The 25,642-nt window shown below is 39.8% G+C and overlaps 1 protein-coding gene across 4 annotated transcripts in view; it reads left to right on the top strand.

Moving 5' to 3' along the window:
* Window positions 1–25,642, top strand: part of ECPAS (Ecm29 proteasome adaptor and scaffold) — a 121,220-nt gene that overhangs the window by 5,701 nt on the left and 89,877 nt on the right. For 2 of the 4 annotated variants that reach the window (XM_032240336.1, XM_032240335.1), the window contains exon 2: window positions 5,581–5,684. The exons of the other annotated variants lie outside the window; for them this stretch is intronic. In XM_032240336.1, the coding sequence (XP_032096227.1) occupies window positions 5,663–5,684 (22 nt within the window). In that variant the 5' untranslated portion in view covers window positions 5,581–5,662. The remainder of the gene's footprint in view (window positions 1–5,580; window positions 5,685–25,642) is intronic. 4 annotated transcript variants of the gene reach the window in all.

Genomic DNA, 25,642 nt, shown 5'->3' with positions numbered 1-25,642 from the left:
TATGTGTTAACAGATAAGTAAGGACCAAAATGTATGACTGTATGATATGGATAATAGTCAAGTAATATTTTCTGTGATTCCCAGGTTTGTTATTTTGAGATACATAGCTGGTAAAACTGCATTTCTGTAGATTTCAAATAAACATTTTCCTCCTTTCACTTGAAGTAATTTATGTCATATCAATTTAAGTGAAATCTGCAACTTTCAGTTGTATCTGCTACCATGCTTTGTTGGAGAAGCAAAATTGACTGTTAGGATTCTTTTTTATTTATTTTATTTTATTCATTCATTCATTGATTTATTTTGAGATGGAGTCTCACTCTGTTGCCCAGGCTGGAGTGCAGTGGTGGGATCTTGGCTCACTGCAACCTCCGCCACCTGGGTTTAAGTGATTCTCCTGCCTCAGCCTCCCAAGTAGCTGGGATTACAGTTGCACCCCTACACCCAGCTAATTTTTGTATTTTTAGTAGAGATGGGATTTCACCATGTTGACCAGGCTGGTCTTGAACTCCTTACCTCGGGATCCTTCCAGCTTGGCCTCCCAAAGTGCTGGGATTACAGGAGTGAGACACCTCACCTGGCCTATTTATTTTTTGAATAATATCATTGAGCATGCATGTTGCTTTCAAAAGCCTGGGTGCAGTGACTCAAGTTTGTAATTCCAGCACTTTGGGAAGTTGAGGCAGGCATATTGCTTGAGTCCAGGAGTTTGAGACCAGCCTGGGCAATGTAGCGAAACCCCGTTTCTACAAAAAATACAAAAATTAGCTGGGTGTGGTGGCACCAGCCTGTAGTTCCAGCTACTTGGGAGGCTGAAGTAGGGGGATGGCTTGTGCCAGGAAGTCAAGACTGCAGTAAGCTGAGATCACACCACTACACTCTAGCCTCTGTGACAAAGCGAGACCTTGTTTCAAAGAAAAAAAGGTTGCCAAAAATTGGCAGGTTAATTTTGGGTTGAGACTTTTTAGCATTTGTTATCCTTTCACAAACCCAAACCTCATGTTTGAGTCAGTGATTATAAGAGAATAATTAATAGTAAGGCTGTTGATTGTGTATTTACCATGTGTTCTAATTGTTTTGCATGTATCAACCAACTGAATCCTTAAAACAACTCTGTGAGTTTGGTCCTATTATTGTTTCAGGGGTAGAGCTATCCTCATTAGACAGTTAGGGCTTGAACTCACATTCTTTGATTCCAAAATCTATGTTAATTCTGCCCTACTACTACTGTATGATTCCTGCTTGGGAGAATATAGAGTTCATAACAAGATCAAGATGGCTTTTTTTCTTTCTTTTTTTTTTTTTTTCATGTCTAACTAGTATCCAGAAAGAACCTTCTGTAGTGTATAAAATATGGCAGTTGGGACCAGGCACAGCGGCTCACACTTGTAATCACAACACTTTGGGAGGCCAAGGCTGGTGGATAACTTGAGCTCAGGTGTTCAAGACCAGCCTGGCCAACGTGGTGAAACCTCGTCTCTACCAAAATACAAAAAAATTAGCCGGGTGTTGTGACGTGGGCCTGTAGTCTCAGCTTCTTGGGAGGCTGAGGTGGGAGAATTGCTTGAACCTGGGAGCAGGAGGTTGCAGTGAGCTGAGAATGTGCCACTGCACTCCAGCCTGTGTGACAGAGCTAGACTCCTCAAAAAAAAAAAAAAAAAGCAGTGGCAATAAAAAAATCTGATGTTTGTTGAACAGAACATAGTAGATTTTTGGGTAAGTTGCCAAAAAAGAAAACCATTAGTTTTGACTGTTAAAAGCAGTTCTGAAATCTAGTTTGTAAATTAGTTAAGCTCAGAGCTGTAGCTTTCTTTCCATATGCTTAGAGTGATTATAACTATTGCAAATGAATGAAATTCAATGCAAGACATGTGGCTAGTTTTTCTGCTAATATTATCTTCTACCACTTTATGGAAAAGTTGACATTATAGTTAATATTTCAGCAGTGGGGTTGAGAGATTTCTGACAGCGAAAGAAGCATTTGAGACTTTTCACCTGGTCAGCTGTTTAGTGGTTTTGTATTCTGGGCTTTATAATTATAAGGCATCCTTAGAATCTGATCTTCTTTGGGATAAAGGCAACTCATGAAGAGCAACTGCCTGTAATCTTAAATCATGTACTATTCAATTTGACTGTTTGACATAGCCATGGGAAACTTTAGTTGCAGAAGTTGGCCAGATAATCAGCATGTCAAGTTTCTTCTGAGAGAGCCTCTGCTAGTGCCGGGAATCCTAGTGGCTCTTTTAGAGGATGAGACATGGGAAGCTGTATGCTGAACATGATTCTGTGACCATACTGAAATAGCTCCTAAGAGTTAATTGTTTAGGCTGGGTGTGGTGGCTCATGTCTGTAATCTCAGCACTTTGGGAGGCTAAAGTGGGTGAATCACGAGGTCAGGAGTTCAAGACCAGTCTGGCCGAGATGATAAAACCCCATCTGTACTAAAAATTACAAAAAAATTAGCTGGGTGTTGTGGCAGGTCCCTGTAACCCCAGCTACTCAGGAGTCTGAGGCAGGAGAATCGGGTGAACCTGGAAGGCAAAGGTTGCAGTGAGCCGAGAACACACCCCTGCACTCCAGCCTGGGCATCAAGAGTGAGACGCTGTTTTAAAAAAAAAAAAAAGTTAATTGCTTAAATGACCAGAATACAGGCTTCGGAACTGATCTTTGTAGAAAGGCCAAGGCAAGCCTGTATTATTTAAATTTTGGTTACTTAACCAAATAGAAAAGTTAAAATGGAAAACGGCATCGGATATTTCTGTTTTTTATTAATTTCTATTCTAATTTTTTTATTTTCACTGCATTCTGTTTTTTTTTTTTTAAAACAGTCTCTGTCACCCAGGCTGGAGTGCAGTGGAGCACTTGGCTTATTGCGACCTCTGCCTCCCAGGTTCAGGTGATTCTCCGACCTCGCCTCCTAAGTAGCTGGTACTACAGGCGCGTGCCACCACAACTGGCTAATTTTTGTATTGTTAGTAGAGACGGGGTTTCACCATGTTGCCCAGGCTTGTCTTGAACTCCTGATCTCGAGTGATCCATTTGCTTCGGCCTCCCAAAGTGCTAGGATTACCTGCTTGAGCCACTGCGCCCAGCCTACCACATTTGTTTTGAATTATGCTTTCAGTAAACTATAATATTTAATAAAGGCCAGTGTGAGTGAGAATAGTTGGCACTGGAGCATTGACCTTGTTCAAAGATAAATGTTAAAATTGAAGGCACTGCCTGTGTTCACAGATGGTTTGATCCCTGTTGCTGAGCTCTCGTTTCAGGCCTGGCCTTGATGCTTCCCATGTCATATGGCTTGTTTTGCCCACATAATTTTTTCAATTCAATAAGCAGACTTTTAAAATTGAGTAAATAATGTATGGCTCTGTTGTCAGAGGGCTTATAATTCAGTGCAGAGAGAGATTTATATGCAAATATAAATAACGTATACAAAGCATGATAAGTAAACTGCCTAACACTGTTCTTTGGAAACCTCAAGAAATGAAAATGGTATTGGGGCTAAAGGAAGAATAGCTTGAGCTGAGACATGGAAATAGGAAAATATTATGGAAAACAAAAATGCTGAGTAAGTCTGTTATGATGGGAATGGGAGTGCTATCGTTGTGTGAAATACTGGGGAAGGGGATCAGCTGTGTAGTTTGAGACTTGGCCCATGCTGCCTTTATGATTTGGGATCTTGCCCATGCTGCCTTTATGATTTGGGACAAATTACCTTACCTTTCCAAGTCTCAGTTTCTTCCTCATAAAATTGGGATGACAAAAATCACTCATAGTATTGTTAGGATTAATGTATGTGAAAATGTACTGTATAAACACTTAAGCTCTTATAAATTATTATTATTATTTTTGGTGTGGGGATTGACAGTAGATGATGCTGTGGAGCTAGGTTGAGACTAGTGTGTTGTAGGAATGCCAACAGAACTAGTCTGGACTTTGTTCTGTAGACGGTAGAGAACCATCAAAGCTTTTTAGCAGGAGTGTAACATGAGTAGGTCTGTTTTATAAGGATAACAGGTGGCAGTGATGTAACACTGATTGCAAGGACCCAGAGACCAAGAAGCAGCAAGAGTAATTAGGAGGTTATCACAGAGGCCAAGTAAAAAGAAACTTAGGGTCTGAATTGGGACAGTGGAAGTGGATTTGGCAAGGCGTTAATATAATCTATAATCCCTAAAATAGGGAGAAATTATTGGCTAACAAGATGAGAGTTATTAAAGAAGGGAGGAGTTAGAGATGAATCTAAATCTAACCTAAGACTAGAAGGTGGAGGCAGGAGTAAGGGAGAGTGTAGACTCTAGACAGGTTTAGGAAAGTGAAGAAAAGACAGAACAGATTCAACAGATAGTCTGTGTTCAACAGATAGATTATTTGTTGAATGAATGGGTTGAATTATTGAGGCCACATGTTATTTAGGGAGACTGTTTTGAGTAGTGGCTAAAACCTCTGGAATAGAAATCAGAGGGAGTTTTGAATCCTGATTCTGATACTTCTTAATGTGTTCTTGAACAAGGGACTTAGCTTCTGGGCCTTGGTTTTCTCATCTGTAAAATAAGGTAATAAAATTTAGAAGATTTTTCTTTTCTTTCTTTTTTTTATTGAGACAGGGTCTCTCTCTGTCACCCAGGATGAAGTGCAGTGGCATGATCTGGGCTCACTGCAGCCTCAGTCTCATCGTCTCAATCCATCTTCCCACCTCAGCCTCCTGAGTAGACTGCAGGCGTGTGTCACCTGCCCTGGCTAATTTTTGTATTTTTTGTAGAGACAGTGTTTTGCCATGTTGCCCAGTCTGGTCTCGAACTCGTAGACTCAAGCAATCTGCCCTCCTCTGCCTGCCAAAGTGCTGGGATTACAGGCATGAGCCAGTGTGCCTGGTCAGGATTGTTTTAAGAATGGGAAGAGATAGCACATGTTAAGAACTGTGCTTGGCACATGGATTGCAGGTGTGTGGGAACCTTGGTTCTGAAGCTAGGGAGTTAGTATGGGAATGATTCCCATGGTAGAGCTGTGGGAATGGGCAGATTGTTCACAGGACAGCTGACTGGGGGCCACACATATATGTATTTAAGAGTGAGAGGAAGATAATCAGAGAAAGGAGATGAAGAGTGCCGAGAGAGGTCAAAGGTGGCCAGGGTTATGTCTGTCAGCCATTTACATTCTCATATGTAATGTGCTAAAAAACATGTATACACATTTAGTAATACTCTTCTTATGAAACTATTGTATAATTCAGAAACTTTCTTCTAATTTTAATGTAACAAGTTATGTATTTATGATATATATACACACATATACATAGACGATAAAATATGTTGCATTGGTATTAGAGATTTTAAGTCTTCAGTGAATAATTATCTGTATTTTTTGAAGCATTAGCATGTTCTCAATAAATTTGTTTTGTGGACATATGCCTTATTCTTCCTCAAATTTGGTAATTACAATTTTTTCCTCATACTGAATTTGCAAAGCAGGACATCAAAGATCTAATAAGAAATGAAAAGTGCTTATTTTTTTCTTAAAATGGTAGCTATGCATATACATCTTTTAATTGTATTTTTTTGGTGTTCTAAATAATAGATTCTTTATACAATTGCATATGTACGAGTGGATGAACATTCCATTGGTGATCCTGAGGATTTTTGTCAAGATTGGATAAACCATGTATCACATTGATTGTAGAGGTTAGTAGATTTAGTTCTTTAGGATGTATGCTTTTTTTTTTTTTTTTGTAGCAGCATTTAAAAATGCATAGGTTATCAGATAGCAATTTCCCCCCAAGATCTTCATGGTTTTATTTTTTTTTTTTCCTTTTCTAGCTATCCTGAGAGAATTGGTGAAGTTTGTGTTAAATTTACAAATGCCTGAAGCCTCTATTCTCTGTGATGCTAAACATAAAAAAAATTAGTAAAAAGAAAAAGATAAAACTTGAAGTTTTTTTTTTCTTTTTGAGACAGTATCTCACTCTGTTGTCTAGGCAGGAGTGCAGTGGTGCAATCGTGGCTCATTGTAGCCTTGATCTCCCAAGGCTCAAGTGATCCTCCTGCCTCAGCCCCCCTGAGTAGCCGGGACTACCGGCGCACACCACCATGCCTGGCTAATTTTTGTATTTTTAGTAGAAATGGGGTTTTGCCATGAAGGCTGGTCTCGAACTCCTGGGCTCAAGTGATCCACCCCCCTTGAAGGTGTCACTTAGCAATGTGCACAAGCAAAAGACAGTGGGTGATCGTTTATAAGCAACTTTGTGTGCCACAATCACAAAAAATCATTTTACATGCTCCAGGAATGTCATCATGGAGTTATTTTTTATTAATTAAAAAATTTTTTTTGAGACAAGGTCTCGCTCTGTCACCCAGGCTGAAGTACAGTGGTACAGTCATGGCTAACTGCTGCCTTGATCTCCTGTGCTCAGGCGATCCTCTAACCTCAGCCTCTCTATGAAGTGAGGCTACATTTAAAAAATTTTTTTATTTTTTGACTCAGAGTCTTGCTTTGTTACCCAAGCTGGAGTGCAGTGGTACGGTCACGGCTCACTGCAGCCTTGACCTCCTGGGCTCAAGTGGATCCTCCCACCTCAGCTTCCCAAGTAGCTGGGATCATAGTTGTGTGCTGCCATGCCTGGCTAATTTTTTATTTTTATTTTTGGTAGAGACAGTCTCTCTGTTATGTAGGCTGGTCTGGAACTCCTGAGCTCAAGCTATACTCCAAAGTGTTGTGGCTTTAGGGGTGAGCCACTATGCCCAGCCAGTTGTTCTATTTGTGAAGAAAAGAGGTATTGAAGGAGGCATCATCATGGTAATTGGATGTTCCTAACTCTGCCATTTTGTCATGTTTGTGATTTTGGGAAAAGCCATTTAATTCTACTTCATTCTAAGTCAGAACAAGAGTATGGTGTCATTTTCACTCTTGGATGATATTGGGTGGTCTTTTGATTGAAATTCTGTAAATTCAGATTGTAATTCTCTGATATCATGGACTCAATATCCAGAGAGTTCCTGGGATTTTGTAGCTTCAATCCAAAAGTGCTTTTTGTTGATATCTTCTAATATAACTGTTGGGCCCCTTTTCCCCACCCCTCTTATGCATTGTACTATTTTTTGGTATATATATTGCTGCTGATGATATAAAATGTCTTACTTAGGTGAAATTTTGAGGGATGGGATAATTTTAAAACCAGAATTCAACTTTAAAATAAATTTTGGCATGTTTTTGCTATTTTCACGTATATTTATTCCTTGGGTGCTTAGAGAAATGAAAAATGGGGAGATTGGAAGCATTGTTTAGAAGAGCAGTGAGGACATTGTTTATTCCCTCCTAGATTCTTTAACTCCTAGGGCTTTTGGGGTTGTGATTGATATGTTAATGTCATTATGATATACTGAAGGCAAAAGTGAAATGACAACTGCTAGTATTTAAATAGTGACTTAAAGAACATTCTAGGGTTTACACACCCAGATGAGCATTGTTATTCTAAGTAATCAGCTGCCTTGGGTGGATCTTAACTATTGTACATTTGACTTTTATGCAGTTTGAACTCTTGCATAGTATATATTATTTCCTCTAAGCCAGTTTTCACAAGCTGAAGTAATCATTCCTGCTCATCACCTCCTAAAACCTGTTTCTAACTGAGTATCTCTGCCAGCTGTTGTCTCTGGGGGAAAGGGCCTTGGGAGGTGGGAGTGTTTGTGGACCTCAGTGTCAGGAGTCTGACTCTTACTCAATCTAGGGTTTCTGTCTTGTCACCTGGCCCAATCCTGCCAAGCTACCCCTATGATTTCCTCTCTTTCGTGTGTGTGTGTGTGTGTGTGTGTGTGTGTGTGTGTGTGTGTGTGTGTGTCAGGAGGAGAGGGCATGATGGGTTGTGGGGAAGAGGGGGCTGGGTGGTAAGCAGTCCGAATGGGGAGGGATAGCCTTACTATGGACTAAACCGAATTGATAGGGGGTTTGAAGTAGCCTGGAATCATATGCAGAAGGCCAGGAAAAGAAAAACTCTTTTCCTCTTCCCTGTTTGAAGAGCCCACTCTGTAGAGGATCCAGATGCAGGAGTTTCCAGATTAGGGTATCTGCCTGGGCTCTTCTGGGACAGACTGGTGGACTAGGGAACATAACGATTATCTGTCTGATTGCCTTAATTCTGGGGGGCAGGGGTACTAGCAAAGGACTCCATCAGCAGGGACCTCCTGTTCAGGACTTCATTGCCTGTGAAGGTTCTCATTGGTACCCCTTGGGCCCTGGCTGGAGAGAGGCAGCTCCTGTGGGAACCATGATGGATTATCTCTTTCTGGGAATGGATCTTCTCCCCACTTCCAACTTACTATATTTATATTTACTGCTAGACTGCCTGACATTCTTCTTTTAAGTACATTGCATCTGTTGAATTTGATAAAAAAGGCTGGGTGTGGTGGCTCACGCCTGTAATCCCAGCATTTTGAAAGGCAGAGGTGGGCAGATCATGAGATCAGGAGATCAAGACCAGCTTGACTAACATGGTGAAACCCCTCCTGTACTAAAAATACAAAAATTAGCCAAGTGTGGTAGCACGCGCCTGTAATTCCAGCTATTCAGGAGGCTGAGGCAGGAGAATCGCTTGAACCCCCCCCTGGGAGGCGGAGGTTGCAGTGAGCTGAGATCATACCACTGCACTCCAGCCTGGGTAACAGAGCGAGATTCTGTCTCAGGACAGGGGTGGTGGTGGTGGGGGCGGGGGTGGGGGATGAAGGCTGGGGAGGGGTAACTATTTAAAAACAGTAGTAGACGTCAACTTTCTAGACATTAATTTTTTTTTTTTTTTTTTTTTTTGACAGTCTTTCTCTGTTGCCCAGGCTGGAGTGCAGTGACGCAATTTTAGCTTACTGCAACCTCTGCCTCCTGGGTTCAAGTGATTCTCTTGTCCTAGCCTACCAAGTAGTTGGGATTACCAGGGCCTACCACCATGCCCAGCTAATTAATTCTTAAAGAAGCATCCTGCTGACCTCATTTGGGTTTTGCCAAGTATTAGAATGGCTTTTGGTGAATTGAGATGGTATTTCAAATAGATGAAGTGGACTTTAATTTCCAGTTAGTATCTGATTAGATTTATAATTCACAGGATTGGTCTACCAGAAAATTACACACAAAACTATTTTTCTATAGTTTTAGTCTCAAACTTCTAACCGTAGTGACTGTCAGAGCCCATTTTCTTCCCTACCTTCCAGCCTGATACTTCCAATTTTTGTGAATTCCCTATAATTTAGTTCCTTCTTTTCTTAGCCTCTGGGCTCCCATTTCTGAAAATGTTCAGGTTGGACATGGAACCCACCTGTTGTACTGATTTACACACACACAAACACACAGTCTTTCTCTACATACATACACACACTCTCTCCCTCTCTCCCCATCCCTGTCTCCCCATCCCTCTCTCCCCCTCCCTCTCTCTCCACTCACTCACTCACTCACTCACTCACTCTCTTTTCCCAGAATTGGTATGTCCTAGGGAACGGCCTTGCTTTAAGAGTGCTTGATTTTCTGCCCTTTTACTGGTTCACCCCTTCCTCTTCATTTTTCTTTTCTCTTCCTTTCCTTCTCTCTGCAGTAACTGCTGCACCTCTGCTGGTTTGTAGTCATGTCGTATATAGTTGTCTAGTAAGATTTAGTATCTTCTCCACCTACGTTCTCTGCTTAAACCATGTTATAATTTAGCATGCTAGAAGGAGCATTGGACTGCCTAGGGTTTGAATCAGCCCTGCCACTTAGTAGCTTTGTAATCTTGGTTAACGGAATATTTTTGAGGTTCTATTTCCTCAGCTGTGAATTGGAGCTAATACTACCTGCTTTAATAGAAGTTCTTTACAAGAAGGTACTGTGTTCCAGTGTGCACCTGTGCACTTGGTGGCCTCCCTGGGTTCAGTTTTTTTTTTTTTTTTCTTTCATTTTTTTGAGATGGAGTCTTTCTCTGATGCCCAGGCTGGAGTGCAGTGGCACGATCTTGGCTCACTGCAACTTCCACCTCCTGAATTCAAGCAGTTCTCCGGTCTCAGCCTCCCTAGTAGCCGGGACTACAATCACACACAGCCACACCCAGGTAATTTTTGTATTTTCAGTAGAGATGGTGTTTGACCATATTAGTCAGGCTGGTCTCAAACTCCTGACCTGTGGTGATCCACCCGTCTCTGCTTCCAAAATTGCTGGGATTACAGGCTTGAGCCACCACGCTGGGCCTGGGTTCAACTTCTGAATCTGTGTATTATTCACTTTGTGACCTCTGGCAGGTCAGTTAGGTAGTGAGTCTCAGTTTTTCATCTATAAATGCATCTATAAGCGCACCTCACATTTTTCTGAGGCTCAGAAGGCCATGTGAAACTGCTTTGTAAGTATGATGTATTTTATGTACTTATATATGTGAATCAGAAGAAAGTAAATACCATTAGGAAGAATGTTTCTTTGTGAAATAGTCTATTATAGTATATTTCCATGGTAACTTGACAGATCTTTTAAAAAATATCCTGTAGTAATAGACAGTCGTGGTCTAGGTATTTAGAGCTTTGTCTTCAATCTCAGCTTCTATGTAAGGCCTCTAACCTGATTTGTATTTTAAAATTTACTTTCATATTCAGAAAAAATAATATTCTTTGTAGAAAATTTAAGCAACCTTAAAAAACCTGAAACCTGTCACTCAGAAATAACTAATTCTAATTCACACAAGTAATTCATGCTCATGAAGTAAGTTAGTAATGACACAGAATTAAACCAGAAAGTATCCTCTGAAATTCAACCAAACAGGAATAACATTACCTTAAATAGAATCCTTTCCCTATTCCTTTTGATAGTATACTTTCCTTGAATAATTTCTTTTTTTCTTTTTTTCTTTTTGAGATGGAGTCTCGCTCTGTTGCCCAGGCTAGAGTGCCAGTGGGGACGATCTCGGCTGACTGCAACCTCTGCCTCCCGGGTTCAAGCAATTCTCCTGCCTCAGCTTCCTGAATAGCTGGGACTACAGACACCCACCACCACACCTGGCTAATTTTTTTTGTATTTTTAGTAGAAACGACGGTTCACTGTGTTAGCCAGGATGATGTCGACCTTGTTAACCGCCTGCCTTGCCCTCCCAAAGTGCTGAGATTACAGACTTGAGCCACCACGCCCAGCCCTTCTTGCATAATTTATAAGGAATGTTTTGATGTTCTGGTTGTCCTGAAAGGTGATACAACTAAGGAAACTGATTTAGTGCCTATTCTATTCTACTCTACTCTATTCTTTCCTCTCCTCCTCCTCCTCCTGCTTCTGCTCCTCTTCCTCCTCCTCTTCTTCACATGCTTTTTCCATTAGTAATGATATGAGAGAAAAATAAGTAATTGTAGGATTATTGTCTTTTCTAATCCTGTAAGAAAATAGCTTCTCCTCCCTAATTTAGAGGTTAAAGTTGTATTTTTGAGAGAGATCTGAAGGATGGGTGATTTGTGTGGACAGTTTTATTTCTCAGGAATGTTAATGTTTTCAGAAATGTCAGTAGCTAAAGGTGGGTAATACTGAAGTCCTTCAACTTTTACTGGTCTTTTTCTTTTTATGCAGATAGGAGGAGGGAGAGTTCCTTCTTTGTCTTTAGATAGAGAAACTAAAGAAAGGTGAATAATATAAATTTGAATTATTTACAGAAAATAAATGAGCTGGGTGTGGTGGCTGACACTTGTAATCCCAGCACTTTGGGAGGCTGAAATGGGAGGATTGCTTGAGTTTAGTAGTTTGAGACCAGCCTGGGCAACATAGGATGGCCTCATCTCTACAAAAAATAAAACAACTAGCTGGGTGCAGTGGCATGTGTCTATGGTTCTAGCTACTTCTGGAGGCTAAGGTGGGAGAATGGCTTGAGCCTACAGTGAGCTGTAACTGCACCATTCTACCCCTGCTTGGGCAACAGCAGAACCTGTCTCCAAAATAAACACACATACACACACACATACATTTATTTATATTTTTAGTAGGGTATTTTCCTCCTACGTGAATGTAATAGGTAACATAAGCTTGATTTTTGTTTTGTTTTGTTTTGAGATTTAAGATTCTTAGGGTTTTGATACTTCTCCTTTGAGATCAGATGTTCTTTTTGTTCTTTCTTCTTTTTTTTTTTTTTTGGATACGGAGTCTTGCTGTGTCACCCAGGCTAGAGTGTTAATGGCGTGATCTTGGCTCACTGTGACCTCTGCCTCCTGGGTTCAAGCAATTTTCCTACTTCAGCCTCCTGGGTAGCTGGGATTACAGGTGCACACCACCATGTCCAGCTAATTTTTACATTTTTAGTAGAGATGAGGTTTCACCATGTTGACCAGGCTTGTCTCAAACTCCTGACCTCGTGATCCACCCACCTCAGACTCCCAAAGTGCTATGATTATAGGCCTGAGCCACCATACCTGGCCTCTTTTTGTTCTTTCATATGCTTTAAGGTTCCTTTCACGCTTTAAAGTTCTGTGATTAAAAAATTATTTTTTCTTTTTTTTTTGAGACGGAGTTTCGCTCTTGTTACCCAGGCTGGAGTGCAATGGCGCGATCTCAGCTCACCGCAACCTCCGCCTCCTGGGTTCAGGCAATTCTCCTGCCTCAGCCTCCTGAGTAGCTGGGACTACAGGCACGCGCCACCATGCCCAGCTAATTTTTTGTAGTTTTAGTAGAGACGGGGTTTCACCATGTTGACCAGGATGGTCTTGATCTCTTGACCTTGTGATCCACCCGCCTCGGCCTCCCAAAGTGCTGGGATTACAGGCTTGAGCCACTGTGCCCGGCCTAAAAAATTATTTTTTCTTGTCTTTAAAACATGGATTTTTGAAAAACATTTGCTCTGTATACTTTTATCTTTTTCTTTTTGGAACATGGTCTTACTTAGTTACCCGGGCTGGAGTGCAGAGGCGTGATCTAGCTCACTGCAGCCTCAACCTCCTGAGCTGAAGCGATTTTCCCTGGTTAGCTGGGTCTGTAGGCACGCAACACCATGCCTGGCTCATTTTAAAATTTTTTGTAGAGATGAGGTCTTGACTGTGCGGCTAGGCTGTTCTCAAATGCCTGGGCTCAGGGAGTCTTCCACCTTAGCCTCCCAGAGTGCTGGGATTACAGGAGTGAACCACTGCATATGCTGGCCTGTATGCTGTTTTTTCAAATAAAAAAAATCTGTTTTCACTGAAAGATATTTGAACAGTATCAAGAAGAAAAATTACTCATGTATTTTCTTTCCCTTTTTATATAATTATGTCATAAAATTACTACGGAATATATATATCCTTTTAAAAATAGTGAATTATTTCAACTATGCAGAAAAGTATGGAGTGTAATCTTATGAACATTTATGTATGTCTGACTCATCTTTGTCAAGTCTTTATGTTTTTTGCTGTTAGCTTCAGGTCTTGTATTTTATTTTATTTTTTTTAAAGAAATAAACATTGCAGATGCAATTCAAACCCTTGTGTTACTCCTTATCGTATCATTTTCTTTTCTCTTTTTCCCCTCTTCCCTCCTTCCCTCTCCCTTCTCATTCAGAGATTGTCATTACTGTGATGTATATGTCATACTCAATGTATATTGCATTTAAAAACTTTCCATAAATGGGACTAAACTGTACATATTCTTCTGCAACTTACTTTGTTTGATCCTTCAGATAAGGTCTTGTTGGCTCCTGTGACATGTAATCCTTGTTTATTTCCATTGTTGTGTAACCCTGCCATAATTTATCCCTTCTCCTGTTCACTGATATTTAGATTGTTTTCATATTTTTGCTTTTATTAATTCTGGGCTATGAACACTTTTTGATATATGTGTCCTTGTGCTTGTCTCTTCCTGGGAGATTTCTTTTTTTTTTTTTTTTTGAGACAGGATCTTGCTCAGTTGCTCAGGCTGGAGTGCAGGGACATGATCACGACTCATTGCAGGTTTAAGGGATTCTCCCACCTCAGCCTCCTGAGTACTGAGTAGTTGGGACTACAGGTGTGTACCACCATGCCCGGCTAAGTTTTTTTTTTTTTTTTTTTTTCTGTAGAGATGGAGTTTTGCCATGTTGCCCAGGCTGGTCTTGAACTCCTGAGCTCAAGCGATCTGACTACCTCAGCCCTCTACTAAAGTGCTGGGATTAAAGTTGTGAGCCACCACACTCAGTTCCTGAGAGAGTTTTTTTCTAGGACAGTGTTACACAAAGTGTTGTCTCAGCCCTAGGGAATTATTTCTTGCAAATAAGGGAACTTGCATAAAAATGTAAATCAACTGTCACTGTTAATTTATTTAAAACTTCTTATTCTAGCAGCACTTTTTCAGAAAGAAGTGTTCCTTATTGCTTTGCTGACTGGTGATAAACAGTTTGTAGATGGGTACTCAAATGGCAGAATTTTTGGGTTGAAGGGTGTGTCCCCCTTTACCTTTGCTAGAGATGTCTTTACTGCAGAATTGTTCTTCAGAGATTGTATCAGTATGTACCCTATCAGTAGTGAATCAAAGTTCTTCTTGGTTTGTTTCCCATCTTTGCCAACATTTGGTATTGTTAGATTTGAATCTTTTTTTCCTGATGTGTAGTCCATTTTTTTCATTTCTGATTCTTAATGCCATTTTTGTCGATCTCAAGTTTACATATATTTCCAGTTGTCTTTCTGTGTTCTCTGTTTTAATCTATTGATTTGTCTATTTGCCGACTGGTGCTTTTGCCATACTCAGTCTTAATTGTCGGCTTTATAGGTCTTGACATCTGGTAGAGTCACTTCCACCTCACTTTTATGGAAAATTGACAGTTATTCTTGGCTCTTTGCTTTTACATATTCTGTTCCATTCCTGTTCCATATGAGTTTTTTTATTTTTTTCAGCATTCACAAAGCACACTTGTCTGTAGAGAATATTTGACTGTGGGGTTTCCCATCTTTGCAACATTGAGTTTATTTGTGAGCATTAATGCTGTTTACCAGATATTTCTGGTTCTCTCTTTTGGGCACAAAATAGAATTTAGTGCTGGGGACAGAATGAGGGACATGTGATTAGTTTTACCACAGAAAGGTTAAATTGAGCCAGAAGGATTGAGGTAATGACTCTAACCAGCAGTGTTCGAAATGGAGTTGGCTCTGTCAGCCAACTGACTGCAGTGAGCAGAGCCCTCCTCCTGATCTACGATTGAGGAATAGTCTAAGTGAGAGACTAATGTTGGTTGTTTTTAAGCCATGGAGATTTGGGGGTTATTATCACTAATGTATCCTGACATGGAAATCCATGAATGTGGCTGGATGTGGTGGCTCAAGTCAGTAATCACAGCACTTTGGGAGGCTGAGGTGGGTGGATCACCTGATATCAGGAGTTTGAGACCATCCTGACCAACATGGTGAAACCCTATCTCTGCAAAAAATACGAAATTAGCCAGGTGTGGTGGCACATGCCTGTAATCCCAGCTATTTGGGAGTCTGAGGCAGGAGAATCACTTCAAGCTGGGAGGCAGAGGTTGTAATGAGCTGAGATTGTGCCACTGCACTCCAGCCTGTGTGACAGAGTGAAGCTCCATCCCCCCTTCCAAAAAAAATCCATAATGTTATGCTTCTCCATTAATTTAGATCTTATGAATTACAGTTAGGATTATAATTTTCTCTGTAAAGGACTGTGACATGTTTAATTAGATTTATTTTCAGATACCTTGTACATTTTATTGTCATTGTTAATTATTCATTTCTAAAAATTACATTGATACTTTGTTCTCATTTATCTCAGTTGACGTCTGTACTCTATGATAGTGCATATTTTGTCTTGTTTCTGATTTTGTATGAGATATATTTGCTGTAGATTTTACATAGATGCTTTTTGTCAGATTATGAAAGTTTCTTTCAGTGATGGTTATTTCTACTTCCACATTTCTAAACTCTACTCTGTGAGACAGATTCTGTTAATCATATTTCCCAGACTTCCTTACCATCTAGCTTCTTGTTTTAAGATGTCATTTCCTATGTTGAGGTAATGAGAATATTCTTTATTTCTCTAGGAACTTTAGTGTTTTACCTTTGACATTTAGATTTATGATTCATCTGGAACTGATTCTCTTTTATGTATGGTGATAATGGTTTGGCTCTGTGTCCCCACTTAAATCTCATCTTGTAGCTCCCATAATTCCCACGTGTTGTGGGAGGGACATGATGGAGATGATTGAATCATGGGGGCAAGTCTATCCCATGCTATTCTCATGACAGTGAATGGGTCTTAGGAGATCTGATTTTAAAAATGGGAGTTTGCCTGCACAAGTTGACTCTTTGCCTGCCGCCATCCACGTTAAGATGTGACTTGCTCCTTCTTGCCTTCTGTCATGATTTAGAGGCTTCCTCAGCCACATGGAACTGTGAGTTCTCCATTAAACCTCTTTCCTTTGTAAATTGCGTACTCTTGGGTATGTCTTTATCAGCAGCATGAAAATGGACTATACATATAGTGTGAGATAGGGATTTAATGTTTTCCCATATTGTAATACAGTTGATCTAGCACCAGCTATTGAAAAGACCATCATTTACCCACTGCATTGCAGTGATACCTCTGCTGTAAACCAGGTGACTATATATGTATTTGTCTTTCATGCATTATTAATTTTAAGTTTTCTACTTACTTTTTGTAGCGTAGTACTCTTTTAACTACTGTAGTTTTTATTTTATTTTTTTGAGACAGGGTCTTTTTCTGTTGCCCAGGCTGGAATGCAGTGGCATGATCTTGGCTTACTGCATCCTCTGCCTCCTGGACTCAAGCAATTCTCCCACTTAAGCCTCTCAAGTAGCTGGGACTACAGACGCATGCCACCACACCCAGCTAACTTTTTTTTTTTTTTTTTTTTTTTTTTGGTAGAGATGGGGTTTCACCATGTTGCCCAGGCTAGTCTCAAACTCCTGAGCTTTAGCAGTCACTCTGCCTTGCCCTCCCAAAGTGCTGGGATTACAGGACTGAGCTACTGTGCCAGGATACTATAGTTTTTAATAAGCCTTGAAATCTAACCAGAGTCCTCTAGCTGTTGTTCCTCTTCAGGATAGTTTTGGCAAATCTTGGTCCTTTGCATTTCTTTAAATTATAGAAAGAATCTGCTTTTCTTTTTCCTTCTAATGGTATCCACACTTTTAAAAATTATTCCTCCACTCAATCATTGATTGATTGAGATAGTATCTTCCTGTGTTGCCCAGGCTGGCCTGGAGCTAGTATAGGCTCAGGCCACTGTGCCTGGCTCTAGGATTAGCTTTTTATTTTATCCAAAATATCTGCTGGATTGTGCTTGGATTATATTGTCTATAAGTCAATTTAGGGAAGAATTGACATCTTAATAATATTGTCTAATCCATGAATATGGTGTATCCTTTAAGTTTTCCTTAATTTCTTATAGCAATATAGTTTATTTTTCTGTGTAGAGGTCTTACATATTTTTCCCTAGATTAATTTTCATCTATTTGATGTGCTTTGATGTCATTGTCATAGGTGTTTTCAAATTTTGTTTTCTAATGGTTTATTACTAATGGTTTATACGAATGACTAAATTCCAATTGGTTTGTGTGTTTTATTATTCTATTAATAAATCCATAGATTGTTTTGGATTTTTTGTGTGCCACTCATTATCTTTAAATAATGAAAATATTATTCCTTCCTTTCTAATCTTAATGCATTTTATTTTTCTTTGTCTTACTGCTCTGAATAAAACTTGCAGTACAAATCTGAAAGAATTGGTAATAGTGAACATCTTTGCCTTGTTCCTGAACTCAGAGAAAAACTGGTCCTTTACCTTTAGATATAATGTTTGCTGTAAGTTTTTATAAAAATCTCTTATCAGATTAAGGAAGTTGTCTATTCAACATTAATAGTTTATTTCTGGCTAGGTGAGGTGGCTCACGCCTGTAATCCCAGCACTTTGGGAGGCTGAGGCGGGCAGATCATGTCAGAAGTTCAAGACCATCCTGGCCAACATGGTGAAATTCTGTCTCTACTAAAAATACAAAAATTAGTTGGGCATGGTGACACGCACCTGTTATCCCAGCTACTTCGGAGGTTGAGGCAGGAGAATTGCTTGAACCCTGGAGGCGGAGGTTGCAGTGAGCCAAGATTGTGCCACTGCACTCCAGCCTGGGTGACAGCGAGACTCCATCTCAAAAAGGGAAAAAAATGTTTACTTCCATCAATTTAGCATGAACAGATGTTGAATTTGATCAAATGCCTTTTCTGTATATATTGAGATGATCACATGATTGTTATTCTTTATTGTGTTAACATGGCAGATTACACCGATTTTAAATGTTAAACCAACTTTGCATCTTTGGTATAAATCACATTTTGGTAGGATGTATTATCTTTTTTATATATCATTGGATTTGACTTACTTTTTTTAAACTTATTTTATGTATTATGATTTAAATATTATTTTATTATCTTATTTTTCCTCTATATTCATGATATACATCTTTTATTTGCTTTTATCTTTCTTTCTGGTGATACCCTTGTTTTGTATCAAGGTTATTCTGGCCTGTTAACATCAGGGACATGTTCTCCTACCATCCCCTAACCCCACCTTTTTCTCTTCTCTGGAAGAAGTTATGAAGGAGAATTTACCAGTGAATTAATAATGTCCTGGTATTTTTTTGTGTGGGGAGGTTTTTAAATAACATATTCCATATTTGTGGTAATTTAAAATGAACCAGTTTTTTAAAGCAGGATTTATAATTGCAAGTTGTATCATTGTGGTCTGTCTTTAGAAGTAATTAAAAAAAGAACCCTTAAAATCATGTAATTATGACTTTGTATTAAGTTATGCCTCCAAATGATGAGCTTTTGTGTCTCTCAGGTATTGTTACATGGGATTTTTAGCTTTCTGGCCTGGCTCAGTTTTCCTTGGTGGTAGTAAATGGGGTTATTAACCAGTGTAGGATTCCTACTCTAGGTGGGATTCTACTAATAATTCATGTTTTGCTGCTAGGTGATGGAATGTGTGTTCTCAAATATTTGGTAGACTCCTGATTTATTAAAATACTTATTTTTGTAGCAGTTGTCAACTTTATTTAAAAAAGAGGTAAAATTAGCTAGATGTGGTTGTTCATACCTGTAATTTCCAGCACTCTGGGAGTTTTAGGCAGGAGGATCCCTTGAGGCTAGGACTTCACAAGCAGCCTGGGCAACAATAGATCTCATTTCTACAAAAAATACAAAAAAGAAAAAAGATAATAATTTTTTCTTGCCACTGAGCTTAAGTTGGGGGGGGGAAAGAAAAAGTTAAAATTAAAGGAATAATGTATTCTGAGAGAGAATCATTATGTATAATGTTTATATAACCTATATAAAATATTTTATATCATATATAATTACGTTGCCAAACCTAACAGGTTAAGGGGATGGTCCTCCACAAGACTAAATTGATTTTATATGCCACCTACAAGTTCCTGTGATCCCAGAGCCACCCTCACTTCTGACCTGTTGGCTACAGATTTGGGGGTCTCCATGGACTTCCCCCTGCCTCAGGTTTAGTAATTAGCTAGAATGAGTCAGAACTCAGGAAAGCCCTGTATTTATGGTTATAGTTTTATAGGAAAGGATACAAGTTAGAACCAGCCAAAGAAGAGACCTGTAGGGCGAGGCCTGAGAGGGTTCCAGATACAAAGCTTCTGTTATGTCAGGGTACTTTCCCAGCACAGGGATGTGTGATAATACACACAATACACTGCTGATCACAGAAGCTCGCCAGCTCACCTGAACTTTGGTGTCCAAGGTTTTTATTGACCAAGCACGATTGCTTGATCGATTGAATCACTGTCCACGTGACTCAGTTTCTAACACACCAACACCCCGCCCAGTCCCCTTTCCCTCTCCAGCTCCCTACCCTGTTCCTCCAGTCACCTGGCTGAAACCTATAAGATGATTAGTCTTTCCAGTGTGATTAACCCCCATCCTGAGTTATCTCTTAGCATAAATGATCTAGGGGCCCACTATGAGTTACTTCCTCAGCATAAGTTATCAGATGTGGTTAGAGGGGCCCACCATGAATAACAAAGGCACTTCAGTTACTGGGGAAATCCCAAGGGCTTAGAGCTTACCTCTCAGGAGCATGGACAGAGGTCACCTAAATTCTTTATTATACAAGAATATAAAAACTACACATATAATATGATAGCCATATAGATATAGCTATATCTAGATATATAGCTATATCTAGATATGATATACATATAGAAATGATAGCCATATAGATACAATGTTGTGAAACATTATATAATGTTCTTACAAAAACATTCTTATGAACCAGTCTTATGCTGTTTCTAATAGACAAGTTTGTTAATAACCTTAGAGAGATTTAGTTTATTAACTGAATCCAGTAATGTATCTGACATGAAAATACAGGTCCATTGACTCCTTTATATTATAGACCCTCAGAATCATTAGTTGGGTTTTCACAAGTCTATGTTAATAATAATTGTATAGGTTATAAATAATTGCCCATTTGGAATTGTTCCCATAATATATGCAATGGAGGCATTGTATACTTTTTTAATGTGTGTGTCTCATGTGTATGTATTTGCACACAAACTCTAGATACATCTTTTAGCAGAAATTCTTTTTCGTTGGTTGATATGAAATAAAGGATATTTTTAAAAATCACATTTGTAAGTGAAGATTTAGAAAACCTTGTCTGTATGTGCTTGTATTTTTTCAGTGATTAGATGCTAGTGTAAATGCTATAGGGGTAGGGGGAATAAAGGATAGATTTATTTTTTATTTGTTTGACTGTGTGGACTAATGCTGCCATAAATTTATATTCACTAACCTCAGTTGGGTCCTTTACACTTTCTTCACATTTGTAGTTCATTTTACCAATCAATTTTCTTCTCTTCTTCACTCTGTTGCAAGCTGTTTCCTACTATTGTCACACTGCTCTCCAAATCTCAGAAGAAGACTTTGCCTTCTATTTTACAGAAACAGTAGAAATCATCAGAAGGGAATTCTTTCAGGCCCTTCCATAAAGTTTATAACATTGATTTTTATCAACACCAGTCTTCCTGTTTCCCTCCTGTTACAATGGCAGAGATGGCCTTCCTGTCCTATGGAAGATAATTCCTCAAACCTTGGGCTAAATCCTAACCTGTCCCATATTCTCAGGGTCACAGTCTAATAACTTTTCCCTCTTCAATTTCTCTTTCTCTAGTGGCCTTTTCCTGTTGCTATTTAAATGTGCTCAGAGCTCTTGTTTGATTGAAATAATGAAAAAATAACAGTTCCCCTTCCCTTTTCATAACTAACAGTTTCTAAAGAGTTGTCATTTATTCCTCACATCATTTTTAATCTTCCACTGGATTCCTCTACCCTACATGGTCTGCTTTTGTCTCTACCATTTCGTTGAAACCGCTTGAGCCAAGGTCAGGTGTGAACACTATTGCTAAATGTACTGGATTCTTTTCAATTCTTATTTTGCATGATCTTTTTGCATCATTTGAAATGGTTGACTGCTGTCTCTAGGAAAATCTTTCTTTTCTTAATTATTCTGACCCCATGTTAGTTTTCTTTTTATTTTTGTCTGTTGCTTATCGTTCCCTTTTTCAGACTCTCCTTCCTCCGTCTTTAAATGCTGTTGTTCAAGAACAGTCTGTCCCAGGCCTTCTGTTATTTTCTTACTACATGAAATTATCACATACCTGTGAGGTAAGCCTGGACAACATTTTCCCTCTTTACTCTTTTTAAAAAATTATTTACTTATTTATTTTTGAGACAGACTGTCACTCTTGTTGCCTAGGCTGGAGTGCAATGGTGTGATCTCAGCTCACTGCAACTTCTGCCTCTCGGATTCAAGCAATTCTCCTGCCTTAGTCTCCCAAGTAGCTGGGACTGCAGGCATGCACCACCATGCCCAGCTAATTTTTTTAGTAAAGACAGGTTTCACCATGTCGGTCAGGCTGGTCTTGAACTCCTGACCTCAGGTGATTCACCCACCTTGGCCTCCCAAAGTGCTGGGATTACAGGCGTGAGCCACTGTGCCTGGCCCCCTCTTCACTCTTTATACCCATGACCTCTTTCCTCTTCACTCTTTACACCCATGACCACCAAACTCTGGCACATGGTAGAGTTTCAGTAGTTACTTGAATGAGTGGCCTAGATAAGAGAATGAGTGCTCCACTGTGAAACTAGGAAGGTGCTGGGGCTTGAAGGAGGAGAGAATTTTGATGAGCAGGGAGGAAGAGGAGAAACGTTGAATTGCAGTTGATCACATATGGAGTTAGCTTCTTAATCATAGTAGTGAGTTCTCTAGTGCTGTTTTCTGACCTTTGAAATTGTATATTTTTCCATTTTTGTAATAAATGCCGCCTGAATGAGACACATTCTGGTGAAACTTCGGATATTCTCTCAAAACTTCCTGTATAGGGTATAGTATGGATAGTATGGGTACCCGATAGAAAATAGGGCCATTTTTGGAGACAGTTGTATAGGCAAGGATTTTTAGACTAAAGGTCAGAAGACTCCATTCTTATTCTTACTCTGCTGCTAATTACATCTGTGACCTTAAGTGAGTCCTCAAAAACTTACTGTGCTTTTTTTTTTTTTTTTTTGAGACGGAGTCTCGCTCTTGTTACCCAGGCTGGAGTGCAATGGCGCAATCTCGGCTCACCGCAACCTCCGTCTCCTGGGTTTAGGCAATTCTCCTGCCTCAGCCTCCTGAGTAGCTGGGATTACAGGCACGTGCCACCATGCCCAGCTAATTTTTTGTATTTTTAGTAGAGACGGGGTTTCACCATGTTGACCAGGATGGTCTCGATCTCTTGACCTCGTGATCCACCCGCCTCGGCCTCCCAAAGTGCTGGGATTACAGGCTTGAGCCACCGCGCCCGGCCTCTTACTGTGCTTTTTTATGTTATACAGTCTTTCAGTCCTTCCCAGTTCTGTTTTGAAACCAGTACAGATCTTTATGCAGGCTTCAAAATAAATTTTCTTCTTGACTTGGGTGTTAGTTATAAGATTGTTTATAATAATTCATTAAATTGTGCATTTATGTTTTATATGATTTCCTGTATGTGTTATTACACAGTTAAGAAGATTTAAAAAACCCACAAAAGACTTGTTTCCTACATCCCTCCGTATACCATAATTCCAGATGGATCAAAGACTTGAATGCAGAAAGCAAAATCATAAGTGTGCTTGGAAGAAAACGTAGATAAATATACCTTGCAGGAGTCTCCAAGTTCTCTCCTAGCTTCAGTGATTGTCTAGTAGGACTCAGAGACCTCAGCATATATTTGTACTCTTAGCTAAGATTTAGTATAGCAGGGTCACCAAAGGGAAAAGGCATGTGCGTGCAGTCTGGATGAAACCAAGTGCAAGCTTCTAAGAACCTTCTGGTGGAGTCACACAGGACATGCTTGATTCCTCCAGAACGGAGTTGTGACAAAAGGTGTGAAATGGTATCCACCAGAGATGTTCATCAGAGACTTGATGCCTCAGGTTTTTGTTTGGGGCTGGTCATGTTGGTACCTTCTTCCTAAAATGTACCAAAACTCCTCCCTGAAGGGAAGCTGTTGTTCAGCATAAACAACGTTGTTTGTACAGATAGGCACACTAAGAGTGAACCACTCTTAGCAGTTCTGGGAATGGTGGAAACCCTGCTGAAATCCAAGTTTCCAGATGCCAGCCAAGGGCCAGGCTCAGCTAGAAAGCAAGCCTTTCTACAGGTAGCAGTCTTAGGTCTGTGTTAATTATTTTCTGCACAATACAATATTTAAAAAAATCTTGCAGTGAAAATGGCTTTTCTAGCATAACTAGAAAGTCAGAAGTCCTATAAGGAAGGAATGGTAAGTTTAACTATACTGAAAAAACTTAGGCTGGGTGTGATGGCTCATGCTTGTAATCCCAGCACTTTTGGAGGCCAAAGTGTGAGGATTGCTTGAGTCCAGGGATTCAAGACCAGCCTGGGTAACAGTGAGACTGTCTCTACAAAAAATAAGACATCAGCTGGGTGTGTTGGTGTATGCCTATAGTCCCATCTACTTGGGAGGCTGAAGTAGGAGAATAACTTGAGCCCAGAAGGTTGAGGCTGCGGTGAGCCATGATAGTACCACTGTACTCTAGCCTGGGTGACAGCAAGACTCTGTCTTGTTAGGAAAAAAAAAAGGAAAAGAAAGAAAAATTTAGTAGTTGGCTATATCTGTAGATGTTGATGTTTCTTCCTATTTGTGAAATTTGAACAAGATTGTCTTTTATTTAAGTATAGATGGGTCTGTAAAGATGGTCTAACAGTGTTAAATTGATTCACTTCAAAGCAGGTAAAAGGCTTTACCTCTTCCTCTGGTGTACCCAGCCTGTTTTAGTGGGACCCTCTCACATGGGGGTTGGTGCTTTTTCTTCCCATTCCCACGTTCTCATAATTTTATTGTGCTTACGATGTTACATTTGCCTGTCTCGTAAGGTAGGGAAGATGTTAGGTACTATACTGGGCATACATAGGAAGCGTCCAAATGATGGCATGAAAAGTAACAGGGACTAGATATTCCACCTGCGTCACCCACCCCCCGGTTTCTTTAACTGTGGCAGAGACTCTCTAGGTCGATTTATTATGAGTTGAAGTTTCTGCCTTTGTCCACATAACAGTTCTTTCCAGTTTCTGTAGCTCAAATTCATAGGCAATTTCTGCGGCCTAAGAGCTGTAAGGCACTAAGGAGCTGTTCCTTTACCTGTAACTTCCAGAAACACTGTGAGTTGAACTCAGCATTCCTGATAACTCCTTTTACAGAAACATTCAGCATTTATCGAATAGAATCACTGTATGGTAGTCTCAGAATGTGCCTATCTTTCTTTCCCCCATCCCTTCTTTCTTTTTTTTATTAATTTTTTAAACTAAATTTGAGACTTTAGTTGGCTTTTACCAGTTTTTCCATTAATGTCCGTTTTCCCCCCACCAAGATCCTGTGCAAGGTACCATTTAGTAGTAATGTTTCCCAGCCTTCTCTGGTCTGATACAGTTTTTTAGTCTTTTCTTATTTTTCATGATCTTGAAAGTGTTGAGGAGTACTGGCCAGGTGTCTTATGGCATGCCCCCCAGTTTGGGTTTTTCTGTTGTTTTACTTATCATTTGATTTGGGTTATGGGTTTTTGTGATGAATACCAGAGAGGTAAAATGCCTTTCTTGTCACATCATTTCAGGGACACACGATATCTGCATGACATCATGAGGTTAACCTTCTTCACTGGACTAAGATAGTATTTGGCAGTTTACTGTGAAGTTAACATTTTCCCTTTTTTGTATTCTAAGGAAGCAGTCACTAAATGTAGTCTACCTTCAAGCAGGAGGGTGGGCAGGAATTAAGCTCCACCTCCTGTAGGGGGAAATAGCCACATATATTATTTTGAATTCTCCTGTAAGAAAAATTTGCCTCCTTCCCCCCAGTTTCTTTTATCATCCAATAATTATTTCCAACTGTATGGACTCATGTAGATTTATATTTTGGTTTATAATCCAGTACTGTTACTTATTTTGTTCCTTCTGTTGTCATGGCTTGGGCCATTAGGAGTTCTTTCAGGTTGATTCCTGTATCCTTTTGACTTGTTCCATTTCTTTTTTTTTTTTTTTTTTTTTTTTTTTTTTGTTGGTGTTTTTTTTTTTTTTTTTGGGGTGGGGTGGGGGGGGGTTCTCTCGGGCCCCCCACCTCCCCCCCCCGGGGTTCAGCCAATCTCCCTACTC

Source organism: Sapajus apella, unplaced genomic scaffold (assembly GCF_009761245.1).
Source record: "Sapajus apella isolate SASKATOON/1434 unplaced genomic scaffold, GSC_monkey_1.0 scaffold46, whole genome shotgun sequence".
Lineage (NCBI taxonomy): Eukaryota > Metazoa > Chordata > Mammalia > Primates > Cebidae > Sapajus > Sapajus apella.
The sequence above is the reverse complement of the archived record's forward strand: the minus strand, read 5'-3'. Positions and strand labels throughout refer to the sequence as shown.